The 20,088-nt window shown below is 37.4% G+C and overlaps 1 protein-coding gene across 1 annotated transcript; it reads left to right on the forward strand.

The window, feature by feature from the left end:
- Positions 1–2,864: 2,864 nt before the first annotated feature.
- On the forward strand, positions 2,865–10,557 carry LOC143018254 (uncharacterized). The gene is made up of 4 exons (XM_076173515.1): positions 2,865–2,966; positions 4,303–4,356; positions 5,527–5,721; positions 9,843–10,557. Exons 1-4 carry the CDS (start codon positions 2,964–2,966, stop codon positions 10,419–10,421), a joined length of 831 nt encoding a protein of 276 aa, XP_076029630.1. The 5' UTR covers positions 2,865–2,963; the 3' UTR covers positions 10,422–10,557.
- The last annotated feature ends 9,531 nt before the right edge of the window (positions 10,558–20,088 follow it).

Raw genomic sequence — 20,088 nt, forward strand, 5'->3', positions numbered from 1 at the left:
TGATGGGCGACTTTAATTACAAAGAAGTTTGGTGGGAAGAGATGACAGTAAAAGGTGGAGACGACTCATGGGGAAATGTTCTACTCGAGATGATTATTGACCATACAATGACACAATGGATACAAGAGAACACTAGGTATAGAAATGAAGAAGAACCATCGAGACTAGACCCAATAATGACATCTGAACCTAAAATAGTGGAAAAGATTGAATATTAGACACCAATAAGTAAAAGTGACCACATATTGATTTAACTGGAACTAAACGAGGAAAAATATATGAAAATAAATGAACAATATAGAAAAGGAAGAATGATGTATGAGAAAACAAATTTTAATAAAATAAGAGAATTCTTTCAAAAAGAAAACTGGGAAAGAATACACAAAGAAGGAACAACAGTGGAAGAGAAATGGAATATTTTGACAAAAAAAGTATATATATATATATATATATATATATATATATATATATATATATATATATATATATATATATATAAAAGAGTGGAAAAGTATGTCCCAAGACAAAAACAAGAATAAGAATAGGTAAAGTGCTGGTACAACAAAAGTTGTAGGGAGTTGAAAGACAAAAGAGATAAAGCTTGGACCAAATGGAAGAAACACAAAAGACCTGAATATGGAAAATATATACTTGTTATAGAAATGAATATGTACAAGTGTGCAGAGAGGAAAAAATAAAATATGAAAAAGATATCATAGAAAAATGTAAAGATCAACCAAAACTATTCTACAGATTTGTAAACAACAAACTGAAAAAAAAACAAGAATTAGAGAAATTAAGACAAGGAGTTGAATACACAGAGGAAATAGAAATGACAGAAATTATGAACAAGCATTTTAAATCAGTGTTTACAAGGGAGAACATACAGTCTGGAGAGATCGAATGGGAAGAGAAAGTCCCCCTTATGAAAGAAATAGAAGGAACAAAGAATGAAATAATGAAACACTTGAGTAATCTTGATGTCAGAAAATCGCATGGACCAGATGAAATAGCAAACTGGATTTTGAAAGAATGTAGGAATGAACTGGCAGACAAAATACATAGCATAATAAACAGTTCCTTGAAAGAAGTAAAAGTTCCAAAAGATTGGAAAAAAAGCAAATATAGTACCTATATATAAAGGGGGAAATAAAGAAGACCCTACCAACTATAGACCAGTCTATCTAACAAGTACAATAGCAAAAATTTGTGAAAGAATTGTCAAAAGTAGATGGGTAAAGTGTTTAGAAAAAAAAGTGCTAAATCCAAGGCAATTTGGATTCAGACAAGGACGATAATGCGTCACCAATTTAATATGTTTTTGTTCAAGGATAATAAATATAATACAAGAAAGAGATGGATGGGCTGATTGTGCATTTCTAGACCTAAAAAAAGCTTTTGACAAAGTACCACATAAGAAGTTGCTTAAGAAATTAGAAACTGCAGGAGGAATACAGGGCAAACTGCTTAAATGGATGGAAGACTTTTTGCAAGAAAGAAAAATGAGAGTAGTGATAAGAGACAAACACTCAAATTGGGATGAAGTAATAAGTGGTGTTCCACAAGGAACAGTTCTGGCCCCAATAATGTTTGCTATGATATGGATGAAGAAATTGAAAGTTATATGAGCTTCTTTGCAGATGATGCAGAACTGTTAAAAAAGTGAACACGGAAGAAGATTGTGAGTCACTACAGAGTGATCTCAATAAAGTATGGGAATGGAGTAGGAAGTGGTAGATGGAGTTCAGTACTAAAAAGTGTAGTATAATGGAATTTGGAAAAAGCAAAACAAGAATAATAGGATCATATAAATTGAGAGAAGGAGGAATAAAAAAGTAGAAAATGAGGAGGACCTGGGAGTCATTATGTCACCTGAGAGACATATAAATAAGATTTTTTGGAGAATCCTATAATTTAATAAGAACAATCAAAGTGGCATTTCCATACCTGGATGAAGAAATGAAGAAAATACTAATCACTCTGATAAGACCAAGATTGGAATATGCAGCAACGATGTGGTCACCAAGTACAAAAAAATGTATAACAAAACTTGAAAGAATACAAAGAGCAATTACAAAAATGGCACCAACACTCAAAACTATATGAAGAGACCAAAGAAGAGAAAGAGGAGATTTGATAACTATTTACAGAATCATGAAAGGCATAGAAATTATTGATAGAGAGGATCTAATAAAATGGGATGATAGAAATACAAGAGGACATGGAAAGAAAATCAAGAAAGACAGCTATAGAAGAGATCTGAAAAAGAACAGCTTTCCTCACAGAGTAATAGACATTTGGAACAAGTTAGATGAGAAAGTGGTGTGTGCAAAAACAATACATGAATTTAAAATAGTTTAGATAAAATGAGATATGATGATGAGACACCACGACCATAGTTCCCCTTCCCATAAAATACAACTAGGTAAATACACACACACAAACATTATACATATATATATATATATATATATATATATATATATATATATATATATATATATATATATATATATAGATATATATAATATATATACATATATATATATATATATATATATATATATATATATATATACGTACACACAAAGAGCATTTGGTAGAGTACTTCAAGAACTAAATGTTGAGCAAAGCAGTTGAATCTAGAGAATTGAGAACACAAGCAAAAATTAATAAGTGCAGAATCTGTTATCATATTTAGTTATACTTATTTGAAAGATTAGCTAATTTGAGGAAAGGACAAAGGCCGGGGGGGGGGGAGATACAATATGAGGAAACGGGCAGCTGCTCTGCTTGTGATTTCACAAAAGTTGCACGTTTCAGGGCAGACGACGGCGGTGATAAACGGTGGAATGGGAGTGGCTTGTAGAAAACCGACCGACCGGCCGACTATGTCCTTCGGCTACTGTATTTAAGAGGTACCAGTACCTAGTCGATAGGGTTGTGTCTAAAACGAGAGCAGAATGGTAAGTGAAGAGTGACCATTGCAAGCATGTGGAGCCATTGCCAAAGAAAGCATTATTTAACGATACGTAAGAGTAGAAATGTCGACACAAAGTGAAAATTAAATTAAGAAAGACGAAGTGTCCTGAGGTGAAGTTCTTTTAACTAAAAGGAAATACATAGATGAAAAAGAGACGTTGTTTAGAATAACGAGCAAAGAAATGCCAAGTTATCGTCATTATCAACCTCGTCTTCAGATTCAGAAAAAAACGGCTTTAGATCACATGCATTTGGAAATTTCATCCTCCTGAGTGCCACACATAAAAAAAGAGAGAAAAAAAAATGACGAGATTATCAACAGTATGTTTTTCTGTGGTTTACAAAAAATCAAAGTAGGTAATAGTCACGTATTCACTTCTAAGGCCGTTGTTTTAAAACCTTTCGCCTGTCCTGGCAAACGCTTTCCACCATAACAAAATGAAATTGTACATCACTGGATATATGCACAAGAAAATTACCGGTAGATTTGATCAGTAAGCCAGATAACCTGAACTAGATGATCAGTAAAATTCCATTTTCTAATGATAGAAAACGTTTGCCAATGCTGCCAACAGACTTTCTTCGTCTCGCCTAGAAGATTTTTTTTTTTTCATTATACGAGTCACGCGGTACGATTGACTACGAAGCATCTGAAACGGACGCGCTGCGACCTGAGCACACACCTGCTTGTGACAGCATGATCCGATCTAACCTAATCCAATGTAATTATCCCTTATTACTCGCATCGAATGCATTCCACACTCTCCTTTATCATCAACACACGAAATAACTGGAAGGCTTATCCGCCAGACCAAAATGTTAGAGAGTGCTTCTGGTAACCAGTATTTTGAAAATTTCGGAATTTTCGCTACGGGTATTGGTCATTTCTAAATTATGCAGATTACCAAAAGAGAAAACTATCTGTACATCGTCTATGAAACAAAAGTACTCATTATTGCTTATTTCTGAATTGTTTCACAACAGTCTATAAAATGTTTCTGCAGGACATTGTACATCTAGTTATGTGCAAGTTTAAACTAGGCGGATCTTAGCCTCTTGCACATCCCCAAACTTTTTCTAGGTACTGTTGTCACTGATACTATATTGTTGCAAGACAGTCGACAAACACGTGAGAGATACGACATATGTAGTCGTGTGATTTGAGGTCTGCAATGGTTTTGTTTTGCATCTTATATGACCTAGAAAAGAAAATTGTTAAGTTTCAGGTCACCTCACATGCACTTTTCTGTACATTTATGAAAATAACAGTTGTATTATCAGCGTCAACAGAAATCAAAGTTATTTCATTTTATGTTTCAGAAACTTTTTCTCTTCACCACAATACTCGCCTGCGCGCTTGCCGGACGTGGCGGGGTAAGTCGTCCTTTCTTCAGAAATTATAATTGTGAAATGCACAAGATGTAAAGCTCTTGAATTATCCATAAACAGTCGTGTCTGTACTAATGTGTGACCTTTCATGTTGTTACCGTTTTCATAGTCTTGACTTCGAATGTCTTTCACCTCTAAAATTATTTTCTTCGTACTATCTAATAATGTTTTACATAAATCTTCTCCCGTGTTACTTTCAACTTGCATAAACTTTATGAAATATTCATAAACACCTGGAGGAGTCAAATTACCATCAGACATGTACCTGATCGTTAATTAAAGACATTTGCTCTTGGTGACTCATATCAGGTATGCAGTCTAAGATTATGGTGTAGTACTTAACTGATTTTCTGTGTTTCAATATCTCATTCAAAACAGCCCTAGCCATAAAGTCTAGTACTTCAGTCTGAGTATCTTTTCCTAAATAGTGATTATGTGTGTGTGTATCCGTTTGTGTGTATGTTTGTGTTTGTATGTGAATGTGTGCGTGTTTGTATATGTATATATGCGTGTGTATGTGTGCGTGCGTGTTTATTTACCTAATTCTACGTACCTATTTGTAGTATACAGGAGAGGATTAACGGTATTGAGGTACTATCTTTTACTCTCCAATTGATCGTACCTAGGTATACATGTATGGTTCCAACATGGGCTATACACACATTCATCAATTATCAAATTTAGATTTGAATTAAAATATTGTTCAGCCTGGGCATTTTTGTGGGAAGTTGCATATCTTCATATCCTTCAGACATTTAGCCTTTCTCAATTTGTTCTCATGACCTCTTAAAGCTCTCCCATCTCTACCCAAGACATCTCTTCTGTCGATGTAGTGTGTCCCCTTTAGCAACCTGATTACTGTAATCATTTCACCCCTCTCTCTCTTTGTCTCTTTGTGTGTGTATGTGTTTGTGCGTTTGTATGTGTTTATGTGACTATGACTGGTCTTTCAAAACCTAGTTAACCACGGAAATTAAACGAACTAACGAGTGTTCAATGTGGAATATACCTTTATTCTTTTCTGTCGTTTCTAAACCCAATATAACTATTTCTCATAATCAGCTCCTTCCCTATTCCACTCAACTCTCCCAGTAACAAACGAATCAGAAGATACCCTTGTTCTTTACTGTGCCTGCGTGACCGTCTCCCCTGCAGGACGTAGGGACCAAGTGCCTAGACTTCATCAGTGAGCAGTGCCCGGCAGAGGACGGGATGGTGCCGGTCTACATCGCTGACCCGGAAGAGTGTGCCTACTTCTGCGAGTGTGACGACGGAGTCGCCTACAAACAGGACTGTCCCGGGAACCTCCTCTTCGACGACGTCTTCAACGTCTGCAATTGGGCGGAAGAGGTGGGTAGATCAAAGAGCGCTGCCTACGTGACTGTCGGCTCAACGTCACAGGCCGACGTGATGTTTCTTCCTGTCCTTACAGAGTGAAAATTTAAACCAGCTTGGGGTTCCTAATGGTGGATCTAATTTTTCGTGGTCCCTTCTAATATGTCTTTCACCGTAGCAGTAGGCCCCTGATAGCCATTACAATTTTTACATACATGCATATTATATATAGATATACATATATGTATATATATATTATATGTACTATATATATATATATAAATATATATATATATATATATACATATATATATATACATATATATATATATATATATATATATATATGCATGTATACATACTGTATACATAAATATATGTATATATATATATATGTATATATATGCATGTATACATACTGTATACATATATATATATATATATATATATATATATAAATATATATATATATAAATATATATATATATAAATATATATATATATATATATATATATATATATATATATATACTAAATGATTGCATTTGACAGATGAGTGAAGGAAGGACAAACGAAGATAGACTAAAACTCTTTATTGCTTAAACGTTTCGACCAACTCGTTCTGGTTCATAAACCTTTCTACCGACAACGTGAACCTTAAATTTATACTACACACTCGATGTCGGAAACTTGGAGAGGTCACCCCGCGGGCTGTCAGGGAAATCCCTTTTCTCGAAGCCTTACCGAGCATAAGAGGGACACGAGATCATACAGGACATCCAATCCACTCGTTCAGCAAACTGACAAATCCGGACACAAATCCGGACACAAATCCGGACACAAATCCGGACACACACACACACACACACACACACACACACACACACACACACACACACACACACACACACACACACACACACACACACACACACACACACACACACTGTGTGTACACACACACACACACACACACACACACACACACACACACACACACACACACACACATATATATATATATATATATATATATATATATACGTATGTATGTATGTATGTATGTATGTATGTATGTATGTATATGCAGGAAAAACACTGGAATCGTGTGTTCTTGAAAATGCAAGGTTGACCACGAAGAAAAACTATTGCTTTAATAGTTTTTCTTCGTGGTCAACCTTGCATATATATATATATATATATATATTTTATATATATATATATATATATATATATACATGTGTATTGCATGCAATCACATCACCGTGATACTGTCTAAAAGTTTCCTTTCTCCTGTGGTTATTTTGCATATTATATATATATATATATATATATATATATGTATATGCATACAAAGGATTACAAAGGCGGAGCATGCCGACAGGAGACCTTTTGGTCCATATCTAGGTCGGATGCGAAAAAAATCATAATAATAAAATAATAATTATAAAAAAACTATAATAATGTATGCAACAAACAAAATACATAAATGCATAGGTATAGATGAATAACAAACAAACAGGTAAACAGTAAATAATAATAAATTGACACATAACTAATAATAAATGAAAACCAAGCAGACAAATGATAACAAAGCAAAAACAAATAATATAAAATAAATTATAATCATTACAGCATCTTGCTTAGGTGTTTATCTAAATGAGTCTTAAAGCTTCGAACTGAACTACATTGCACTACCTGTGCAGGAAGTTTATTCCATTCATTAACTACACGGTTGGCAAAGTTGTTTCTACCTACTTCCAAATTGAATCTATTTCCGGACAGTTTGAGACCATTGTTTCTTGTCTAATTCTCATTCAATGTGAAAATTTTGTCACTTTTGATGTTGTCAATTCCCTTTAGAATCTTAAAGACCTGTATCAAGTCACCTCTGAGTCTACGCTTTTTTAGGGAAAACAGATTCATATGTTTTAGTCGATTTTTGTATGATTCATTTTTGATATTTGAAATCAGTTTTGTGGCTTGCTGTTGTAATTTTTCCAGTCTGTCAATGTCTTTAATGAGAGTTGGTGACCATACGGAAATAGCATATTCCAAGTGTGGACGAACTAATGATATATATATAGCTTGTTAATGAGAAATGGACTTTTGAAGTCAAAAGATCGCGCAATCAGTCCTAGAATCTTATTTGCTTTCTCAGAGGCTGAAATACACTGCTTAGATGATTTGAGATCGTTACTGATAATTACGCCGAGATCTTTTTCACTATCCACTTTTGTTCACGAATTTCCAAATAACTTGTAATCGTACTTATTGTTATTTTTACCTATGCGTATTACCTTGCATTTACTTGTGTTAAATTTCATTAGCCACTTTTCAGACCATTGCTGTAATTGATCTAAATCTTCTTGAATATGTAATTGGTTTAAGTGATCATTTGCCATTCTGCACAGTTTTGTATCATCAGCAAATTTGGAAACAGCAGATTTTAGTCCATGGTCTATATCATTTATATATACTATGAATAGAAGTGGTCCAAGAGCACAAACCTGAGGAACTCCACTTGTAACATTTTCCCATACATATATACACACACACATCTATACATATGACAATTTTATGACAGTCGCATGCAGGATTCGAACCCACTGTTATCGGCTATCCGTAAGATCACCTTCACAGAGCCTTAGCCCACTACACCGACAGACACTTTAAAGTCTTGAAACCTGGAATCAAACTGATTCCCGAGGATAGGAAAGATCACTAATCTGCGACCCCAATTACTGTTTTACACAAGGCCCAAGTGCACAATTTGGCAAGGGGCAAGGATCGGAACAAATCCCTTTCACGCTTATCGCCATTGTAACTATGAGAGAAATTCGCTAGTAATAGCGACATCAATCCGATAATTTTGTGACAGTCGCATGCAGGATTCGAACCCACTGTTATCGGCTATCCGTAAGATCACCTTCACAGAGCCTTAGCCCACTACACCGACAGACACTTTAAAGCAGTGGTTCTTAACCCCTGGGTCGCGACCCAAATTTGGGTCGCCAAGCCATTTTATTGGGTCGCTAAGGGTTTGCAGAAAATAATTGTTTTCCCACTACAAATATATTATAATTATATACTATAATAATTAAAATACATGATGCCTAGTTTTAGGATTCTAAGCAGACCATGATTAAATAAAAACTCCAAAGCAGAAAATTTATTTGAAGTGTTTTGAAATTTCAATGTATATCTATGTAGGCTTGGGTCGCGATGCTTGATTTGTGCAAAATTTTGGGTCGCTGCCAAAAAAGGTTAAGAACCACTGCTGTAAAGTCTTGAAACCTGGAATCGAACTGATTCCCGAGGATAGGAAAGATCACTAATCTGCGACCCCAATTACTGTTTTACACAAGGCCCAAGTGCACCAGTTGGCAAAGGGTAAGGATCAGAACAAATCCCTTTCACGCTTATCGCCATTATAACTATGAAAGAAATTCGCTAGTAATAGCGACATCAATCCGATAATTTTATGACAGTCACAAAATCATCCGATTGATGTCGCTGTTACTGGCGAATTTCTCTCAATGGACCTATCCTAATTCCCCCCCAGTGTGCTTCTTTTGTATATATGTATTGTCACTGTTTCCTTACTCTGTACCTCTGAAAATGTCTTAGATAGACGTGTGTGTGTTTATGCGTATATGTACACACACACACACACACACACACACACACACACACACACACACACACACACACACACACAAACAACTCCTTGCCCACCAGAGTTCAAATGCGGTTCGCAGTGCAGCGATTGATTGTGTGATCCACCATGGTCTTGGATCACGTGTTGGACTCGTGATCGACAGCTATTTCCCTCCCGGAAGAGAGTTTAGAGCTCATACAATATATGACCGATTTATGGGTAATGCTGTGACCTTACACGCGCACACACGCCCAAATGCCCGCCCACGAGTAACGGCTTGCAACGCAGCGATACTAAAATTATTTCAGCCCTGTGCGGGATTCGAACTCGGACCGCCATGGTGGCGGCCGGGAGCTCTGCCACTGCGCCTCGAGTCGTGTGTTTGTGTGTGTAAGACTGTAGACTGGCAAATTGACCCAGTACATATGATTGAACGTTCTGATTCCTATTCACGGCTCGCCTCTCTCTTTCTCAGGTGGATTGCGGTGAAAGACCCTGCAGCGAGTGCGATCTCACTTCGTCAAAAGCTACGAGCCCCCCCACTACACCTACAACCACAACTACTACAACCACAACTACTACTACAACCACCACCACAACCACTCCTACAACCACCACCACTACCCCGACCACAACTACTCCCACAACCACCACCACTACCCCGACCACAACTACTCCCACAACCACCACCACTACCCCGACCACAACTACTCCCACAACCACCACCACTACCCCGACCACAACTACTCCCACAACCACCACCACTACCCCGACCACAACTACTCCCACAACCACCACCACTACTCCGACTACAACCAGTCCTACCCCTCGTCCCACGGCACCTCCGGGTTTGTATGATTGCCCTGTACCTGATGGTCCCAAACCTATTTACTTCCCTAACCCCGAAGACTGCCACTCCTTTTACGAGTGTGACGACGGCGTGGCTTATCTCCAAGAGTGTCCCTTTGATGCTCTAACTGGAAGCGATCTGGTCTTCGACCCGGACCTCGATGTCTGCGTTTATGAATGGGAGTACCCGTGCAACACAGATTGAAGTGAAGGATTCTTATCAATTTGAAGAGGCTCGGTATTTATACTATTACCAGATGATTTAATTTAGCTGAAGGAGACCACCTCTGTAACAGTGATTTGTAAATAAACAATGTAATGAAAAATTCGTTGGCAGTTGATATTTCGTATTTCTTAAACCTTGCAAAACTCAGCGCACTTAATGAAGAAGTTGTGATGCAGTGACCATCTCATAATAAATGTAAACAGAATCTGGAAAATACTAGTAACAAAACAATCATTATTTCAATTTAAATTACGTTTTGATTTCAGATCCTTACTGTTATATCACATGGAATTATAGTATCACTGGCCAAATTACCCGCGCGTTGCGGCGAGTTCGTGAATAATCCCTAACCTAACCATACCCAACCTAACTTTAACCCTTAACCCTAACCAATTTTTTTTAAATTAAATATAGCTTTAAACACTCCCCCTCCTGGGTGTGCACTCCCCGAAGGTTGGGAAACCCTAGTTTGAAAATACATGCATACACAAACACAAATATCATTTATACACATTCTTTTGCGTGCGTATGTGCATATGTGTATGTGGATTGACAATGAATGTCTATAGTTAAAAGGTGAAGAAATGTATCTCGTTTATTTATCTTTAGAATATATCTGGTTATATGGGGTTTATCTGCAAAAACCTAGGAGTTTGTGAATAATCAATTTCCGCCCGCACTAAAATTAACTAAAAATAACCAATGTTTCAATATTTGGTAAAATTATACAATCATTTTACATTTACATGCTTTCTTCTTACAAAAGCTATCATGGTTTGTGGCAACATTATTTTCACAAAAATAGATAATATTTATAAACACATACAATAGTTGGTTTAAGCATATTAATTCTTATGTCACAAAAATACTACGCAAGTTAAGGGGACACTACAGTAGTGGCGTGTTATCACACCATAAACCACCTGACTTTAACCCTTAACCCCAACCAAAATATTTTTTCTTTAAATGAAATATAGTTACCCAGGTACCTGGAGTGATAGGGTATCAGAATATATATGGTTATGGAGGTCTATCTTCAAAACCCTAGGAGTTCGCGAACATACAGACAGACAGAGGCTACTACTCTATTATAGATTATTTTTAAATTCGAAATTACGTTTATTTTGATAACATGCTGCTCGTTCTTTTGTTTCAGCTCCATGACAGACGAGTAAAAGGATGAACAAAGAAATTAATCAGGAAATAAACAATCAAGTACAATCAGTCTGTTTCCCAGGCTTTCTCTCAATGCTGTCTCACACACACACACACACACACACACACACACACACACACACACACACACACCTACTGTTGCTTTTATTTGTTATCGCGCATATCGTTATCTGCAAAACAGCATATGGCCAAGCTCCCATTGCATACTTCATCTTCAATGTCATCACACCCAAATCTACCTCGGGTTCTTATCCATGTAATCACACACACAAAAAAAAAAACGTGATTTCATATGTTGACTCTACTTCAAAGCAAACCACATTCTATCTATTGCAGGCACCTGGATTGTGCAAGAATTACACCTTTTCGTTATTGTTGTATTGACAGTTTTGTTCACGATCGTTTTGGCTGCATGAGAACTATATTGTACAGAAACATACTTGTCAAATAATCAGCAACATTTGTTTAGTTCTGAAATGGGTCAGCTTCGGGTGTCCATTGGAGCATAGCCTTTGTTTTTTGATTACCTTCCTTGTAAGGGAGAAACAGCCATTTGTATATGTATATATGTGTGTGATTCAGCTTGGTCTTTGGATCACGTGTTGGACTCGTGATCGACAGCTATTTCCCTCCCGGAAGAGAGCTCAGAGCTCATATATGACCTATCTATGGGCAATGCTGTGACCTTACTTGCACACACACACACACAATTCCCCGCCCACGAGAGTTGGAGTAACGACTCGAAGCGCAGCGATACTGAAATTATTTTCAGCCCTGGGCAGGATTCGAACCCGGACCGCCGTAGTGACAGTTTGGGACTCTACCAACCGAGTCGTGTGCGTGTGTGTACACAGATATATTTGCAGATGAGAGTAAAAGAAGAGAGATGGGCATTATATTTGTGAGAAGGAAGATGGATGTGTTGGCATTAAGTGAAACTAAGTTGAAAGGTAGGGGTGACTTTGAGTTTGGGAGTGTAGTGGGGAGGGTGTCGGGAGTGAGGAGAGGACGAGGGAGGTAAGGGGTAACTTTACTAGTAAGTGGGGGAGTGGAAGGTTTCTTTAGGTTAATGTGGAAGGTGAAACTGGGAAGGGAGATGTGGGTCTTTGTCAGCGCATATGGTAGTAAGAAGAGTGTAAAGGAAAGGGAAGCTTTTTGGGTAGATTTAAATGAGTGCTTAGAGAGTCTTGGGAGGAATCTCAATGTAGTATTTTTGGGAGATCTCAATACTAGTGTAAGGTAGTGATGCAAAAATAAAAATTTAATCGCAAGTTTATGAAAAAAAAACATGTTTTCTATTTTTTCTACACGTCCAAATTTGTTCAGATATTAAATATCAAATATATGAAAACAGGTGTAAGTACTTGATTCATCCCTTCACATATGCGTATCTACCTTATCCAAAGAGACATCAGACACAGTATAAAAATAAACAAGTAATTGACCTTTTTAGTCGGGACTCAGATGCTGCAACAGGTGTAGATTCTGTATATGGGCCAATATGGCTACCTTACAAAATGTACTCTTGATATAATCTTCAAAGATTAAACACACCAAATTTCCTTGTCATGAAATAGGATATACAACAAGGTATGCACAAATTAATCATGGTCTATGGGCTGGAAAAAAAGCAAGAAGAGAGTGCAAGGATAGGAGCAAATGGAGACTTCGATCTGTCATGGCTATCCCCTGGGGAGGGGGAGAGTTCCTGGGAACATGCATCAGACTCAGACATTGTAGATATAGTAGGCTCTGAGCTTCTCGCTCCATCAATCCAAGTCTTGTGGTTCCCGCTGTTCCTCTTCAGGCTCCTCTATATCAAATGGGGAAATCTGGGGCCGGCCACCGGGGCTGGGCGGTTCATCAATTGAGCCCTCAGAATATTCCATTTCTGAATCATCCGACTCAAGCTGGAAAGTAGGGATGTTGCTTGAAGCAGTAGAATCCCTGTTGGTTGATGGCTGTGGTTGTAGTAGTGGTAGATAAGTGGCAGGAGCTGCATAAAAAAAAAAAAAATCCATTTTGCCAATTTTTTTTCATAAAAAAACAGCACTTTTTTTTTAGTTGCATCTATAGTGTAAGGGGTAAATTAATAGACGAATTAGTTGCAAAGTGCTAGGTAGAAATCATAATAGAGAGCTGATAGTGATTTGTTTAGAGTTGCTGATAGCTAACACAGTGTATAGGGAAAAAAATCAACCATAAGTACACATGGAAGAGTGTAGTGGATGAAAGGGTGGTTGATGAAACATTAATGGACTATATAGTGATATCCAGAAGAAGAGTAGTAAAGAATTCTGGATGTTCATGTTCTTAGGGGAAAGAGTGGGGGAATATCAGATAATTTTTTTTGGTGTAAAGTAAGTTGAGAGTGGAGGATGGGTGGAGAAAGAGGAAAAGGAAGGAAGGAAGGTAGAGAGGTACTTAGAGTAAATTGCTTAAAGGAGAAGGAAATGGAGGAGTACAAGAAGATGAGAGAGGTGTAGGAGGTGGTGAAGGATAGAGTAGAAGTAGGAGTGGAGGAGGAATGGGAGTGTTTCAAGGAGGGAGTGACAATGTGTGGAAAGATGGTATGTGAAAGGAGGATGGGAGGGGACTGAAGGAAGGCAAGCGTGTGGTGGGATGATCAAGTGAAGATGGTATTAGAAGAGAAGCGATTATTCAGGAACTGGTTGCAAAGTAGGACTAGAGAAACATATGAGAGGTACAAATAAAAAGAAAGAGAAGCAAAACAAAAGATAAAGGAGCAAAAAAAGAAGAGAAGACGTAAAACGGGGAGGAGTGTGACAGATTTCTTTAATATAATAAAAATATGATAATTCGTATGACAGTCCCATGCAGGATTCGAACCCACTGCTTTCGGCCACCCGTAAGATCACCTCTCATAATAAAAAGATGTTTTAGAAGAACGTTAAGAGACGAAGGGGAGGTAAGTCAGGGAGAGAAGAATAGGCAAAAGGTCTGAACAAAGTAGAAACGACGAAGTAGTACGTGTCGTCGTCTTGATTTACCAAAGAAAAAAATTCAACAGAATCTTCCAGAAGACGGCCAAGATCCTGGTACCCATTCTGTATGGTTACGTCACAGAGGGAGGAAGACTTATCATTCGTTCGTTCTTGTCCCATATAAGAAACCACACGACCTGTTTAACTCAGTTTCTTCACTCCTAGTGGATCACCATGGTAAGTCCAGCAGTGTTTGCAAGTATGCGTAAATTTGAATTACATTTTTCTTCTCCATCTCAGTAACGTTTATTCGTGAAATCTTGGTTGTTCGTGTGTTCAAGATTTGGAACTCAAAAGAAACTGTGGATTTGGAAAAAATACAAAGTAAGATAAAATAAGATAGATCCAGTCTTTTGTACATAGCCATGTGTGGGTGCGAGCGTGTGATTCACCAAGGTCTTGTATCACGTGTTGATCGACAGCAATTTCCCTCCCGGAAGAGCCCAGAGCCCATATGACCGTTCTATGGGTAATGTTGTGACCTAACACGCATACACACACCCAATTCCTGTACGTGCGTGCGTGTGTGTGTGTGTGATTCATCACAATCTTAGTTCATGTGTTAGTGATCGACATATACTATCCTCCCGAATGAATGGCTATATATGGTCCGATCTATGGGTAATGCTAAAACCTTACACACACACCCAAGTCCTTGCTCACCAGAGTTGGACTGTGCAGTGGTACTAAAAAATTTCTGTCCTGGGCGGGACTCGAACTCGGATCAGTGAATTAGCGGTCGAAAATGGTACCCTTGTACCGTCAAGCCGGTGTGTGTAAATATGTATATGTATACATATATACACATGTGTATACATATGTATATGTATACACACACACGCATATATATATTTTGTCCAATAACCAGCACACGGGAGAGAAAACTGAAAAGAGCGTGGTTTACAAGATTCCATGTGGTGGATGTGACGCTGCTTATTTTAGAGAAACTTCACGAGGAATTGCAAAAAGATTATACGAACACAAGAACGACATGCGACACCACAGAACATCTAATATGTTAGTAATACACGCTACACAACACGGCCATACGCCTAATTGGAACAGCACCAAAATCTTACACACCGGTATGAAAAAGACGACAATAAAAACTATCGATGCTGCATATATCAATACTTTTAGTTCAATCATAAAAAAGGATTTGTAAATTTAGCACACGTAACATCAAGATTTATCATCAAGGGGGCACATATAGCGATCTCTATCCTAAGGCGACCTGTGAGATGACCTGCTTAGTATATAAACAATGTATCTCAATTTGCATGTACCATATCTCTCTGAAGAAGACTCTATCGAAACGTTAGAGAGTAAAGTACTTCTGCTCCTTCCTGGATTTTACCTACACCACTCTTTCCACACACACACACACACACACACACACACACACACACACACACACACACACACACACACACACACACACACACACAATATATATATAGTTTCCTCATCCCCCGCGTACATCTAATATTACGTTGTCACTCGTGAAGTCGTAGAGTACATTTTTCTGGACCACCCTGTACGGTGTGTGTGTGTGTGTATGTACACACACATACGTGTATATATATATATATATATATATATATATATATATATATATATATATATATTACTCCCTCCTACGGGTGGACTCGGGAATCAGGTAGATTTCAAGTTCTAAGACTTTTGTAGTCTCAGTGGTCGAGGGGTTAAAGACACCGCCCAGTTGTCTCACTGGCGGCTGAGCAGCAGGTTCGAGTCCTGCGCGAAACTGTCATAAAAATTATCTTATATACACACACACATATATATATATATATATATATATGCAAAGTAGACCACTTGGAAAAAGAAACTAACGAAGCAGAGCGCTTTCGTATATTACATCTTCAGTGCAACAAGTACATAGTGATAGGAATACATAGACATTATATACATGATACAAAGGGGACCAGGACAGTTTTGAATAAGCATACCGACCAATTACCCCCTAGAGAGCGGAAGGTCATTGTCAATTATCTTACGATGGTCGGGCGACATTAGGTCACAGTCGCCAAGGAGAGCGGAAGGTCATTGTCAATTATCTTACGATGGTCGGGCGACATCAGGTCACAGTCGCCAAAGAGAGCGGAAGGTCATTGTCAATTATCTTACGATGGTCACAGTCGCCAAGGGTCACTGTTTCTACTACTTATATAGGGCGACATTAAGTCAATTTGTTGGATTACATTTTACATGATATTATCTTACTAATTTCTTGACAAATGAAATTATCAAGTTTGTACAAGCCTTTATGTAGGTTGGTATTTTGATTACTAGTGGTATGAATCAAACTGCACTCTATTAAATTTCTTGCTATTATGTTGTTGGTATAATAGATTGTAAGTTTCAATTTAATGGTAATTTCTATTCCCAAAAATTCGGCATGAGTATGGGAAACCCTTTATCCCCAGTTTTAAGTAATTTATACATGGAATTTTTTGAAACCAAAATATTACGCACAATCTTCCCCCCTAACATCCCTTGGCTTAGGTATATTGATGACATCTTATGTCTTTGGCCAGAAGATAAAAATGTCCATAATTTTTTAACTAAGTTGAATACCCTTGTTGATTCTATTAAATTTACTTTAGAAATTGAGAAAAATTGTACCTTACCTTTCTTAGATTGCACTATCCTACGTCATGACAATAGCCTTAGATTTAAAGTATATCGTAAACCAACCAATGTAAGTTCATATATTCATTATTATTATTCTCATCCAAATAATATTAAACGTACAGTATTTGCTTCAATGTATTTAAGAGCTTTTCGTATTTGTAGTCCTGAATTTATTGATGAAGAAATCAGAAATGTTTTTAACATAGGGCTAGAATTAAAATACCCTAAGCAATTCCTTGATATTGCTTACAATTTTGCAAGGAAATCATTTTTAACTCCTCAGCCTAAATCACCTTTCAATTATCATAATGTTTTAATTTTACCATTTCAAGAAAATTTGTTAAGTATCACAGAATTATTAAAAAGGTTTAACGTAAAGGTAGTTTTTTAAACATGATAGTACAGTAAAACATAAACTTATCAACAATAGTATTGAAATCAAAAAAGGATGCATTTATAAAATTCCTTGCAAAATGTGTAATCAATTTTACATAGGTCAAACTGCCAAACCCTTAAACATTAGAATTGAACAACACAAGAAAAATGTCAGGGATGGCAATAATTCTAGTGGTATATTCAAGCATATTGAATTAAATAATCATCCAGTTGATTGGGGTAATGCCCAGGCAATCTATTATACCAACAACATAATAGCAAGAAATTTAATAGAGTGCAGTTTGATTCATACCACTAGTAATCAAAATACCAACCTACATAAAGGCTTGTACAAACTTGATAATTTCATTTGTCAAGAAATTAGTAAGATAATATCATGTAAAATGTAATCCAACAAATTGACTTAATGTCGCCCTATATAAGTAGTAGAAACAGTGACCCTTGGCGACTGTGACCATCGTAAGATAATTGACAATGACCTTCCGCTCTCTTTGGCGACTGTGACCTGATGTCGCCCGACCATCGTAAGATAATTGACAATGACCTTCCGCTCTCCTTGGCGACTGTGACCTAATGTCGCCCGACCATCGTAAGATAATTGACAATGACCTTCCGCTCTCTAGGGGGTAATTGGTCGGTATGCTTATTCAAAACTGTCCTGGTCCCCTTTGTATCATGTATATAATGTCTATGTATTCCTATCACTATGTACTTGTTGCACTGAAGATGTAATATACGAAAGCGCTCTGCTTCGTTAGTTTCTTTTTCCAAGTGGTCTACTTTGCATAAGTGAACACACGTACCCGTGTTCTTATTAGCATATATATATATATATATATAATATATATATATATATTATATGTATATATAATGTACATACGAGTATATATATACAGTATATGCAGATATTCATCTATTTTCGCGTGTTTTAGTAACTTTTTCTATCTAGCGCGCCATGTGATACTAGAAATTAATTTCATATTACGTTTTTCATATTACTCGTTCATCTTCCCTGCCACCCACAATTTCAAATCGCGCGCCGGCGATCAGTTCGCCACCAAGCGGCCACCTGATACACTAACCTCTTTAACATTTATCAATATAGTCGTATAACATGTTAAATCATAATGCAGTACGTCTTTTTTTTTTAATATATTATATTTTGTGATATGTTGGTGTTTCATCCTCTTTCCATACGGTAGGTATAACTCTAGAGGAATCCGCTGCACTGCTCATTCATAATGCAGTATGCTTTCATTTGCATAATAAATGAATTTTTGTGACATGATTGGTGGTGTTTCATCTTTCCATATCCATAATAGATGTAGCTCAAGGGGTATGCATTCCATTTTCTATGAGCGCGATTTTCTAACTGCGCGATGGCCAAAACAACGCATATATCGTGAAAATGAACGAATACACGCACGCGCATATGATATATATATATATATATATATATATATATATATATATTATATATATATTTATACATACACACAACACACACACACACACACACACACACACACACACACACACACACACACACAAATATATATATATATATATATATATATATAATATATATATATATATCTAAATAAAAATATTCTTCTAAAAAACGCTGTGGAAGTCGGGGACAGGTGGTATTACGGTGACACTTTGTCCTAAAAATATTCTTGAAAAAGCGCTTGGGTAAGTCGGGGTCAGGTGGTATTCTTCCTCTTCTTCTTCGCGTTCCTCTTCTTCTTCTTCTTTGCGTTCTTCTTCTTCCTCGCGTTTTTATTCGCGTTCTATTTCGTGTTCTTCGCGTTCTTCTTTGCGTTCTTTTTCGTGCTGGGGATCCCGTGTTGGGGTTCCGCCCCGAGGCCGAGGCCGAAGGGGAAAACGAGGGATTAGAGCGCGGAAAGCTGCGGCCGTAGGCCGCTGTTTGCGCAGCCAAGCCCCCGGCGAAGCCAGGGAGGGCGAAGCCCGCGGCTTGTATATATATATATATGTGTGTGTGTGTGTGTGTGTTTACCTAATATTTTACGGGAAGGGGAGCTACGCTCGTGGTGTCCTACCTTTGTATCTCACAGTCTAGTTTGCTCTTAAACTCATGAATGGTTTTTGAGCACACTATTTTTTCGTCGTTTGTTCCAAGTGTCCACCACTCTGTAGAAAACTGTTTTTCTTCAGATCTCTTCTATAACCGTTTTTTTTTTTCTTTCCATGTCCTTTTGTGTTTCTCCTGTCCCAGTTTAACAAGTCCTCTCTATCGAGTATTTTTGTGCCCTTCATGATTCTGTAGATGGTCAGTAGGTCGCCTCTCTTCTTTGCTCCAGAGTCGGTAACTCCAGTTTAGCCAGTCTCTTCTCATATGAAAAATTTGCAAGTGCAGGGCCATTTGTGTGGCTGCTCTCTGGATTCTT

Source organism: Oratosquilla oratoria, chromosome 34 (assembly GCF_046742065.1).
Source record: "Oratosquilla oratoria isolate Oo_2021 chromosome 34, ASM4674206v1, whole genome shotgun sequence".
NCBI lineage: Eukaryota > Metazoa > Arthropoda > Malacostraca > Stomatopoda > Squillidae > Oratosquilla > Oratosquilla oratoria.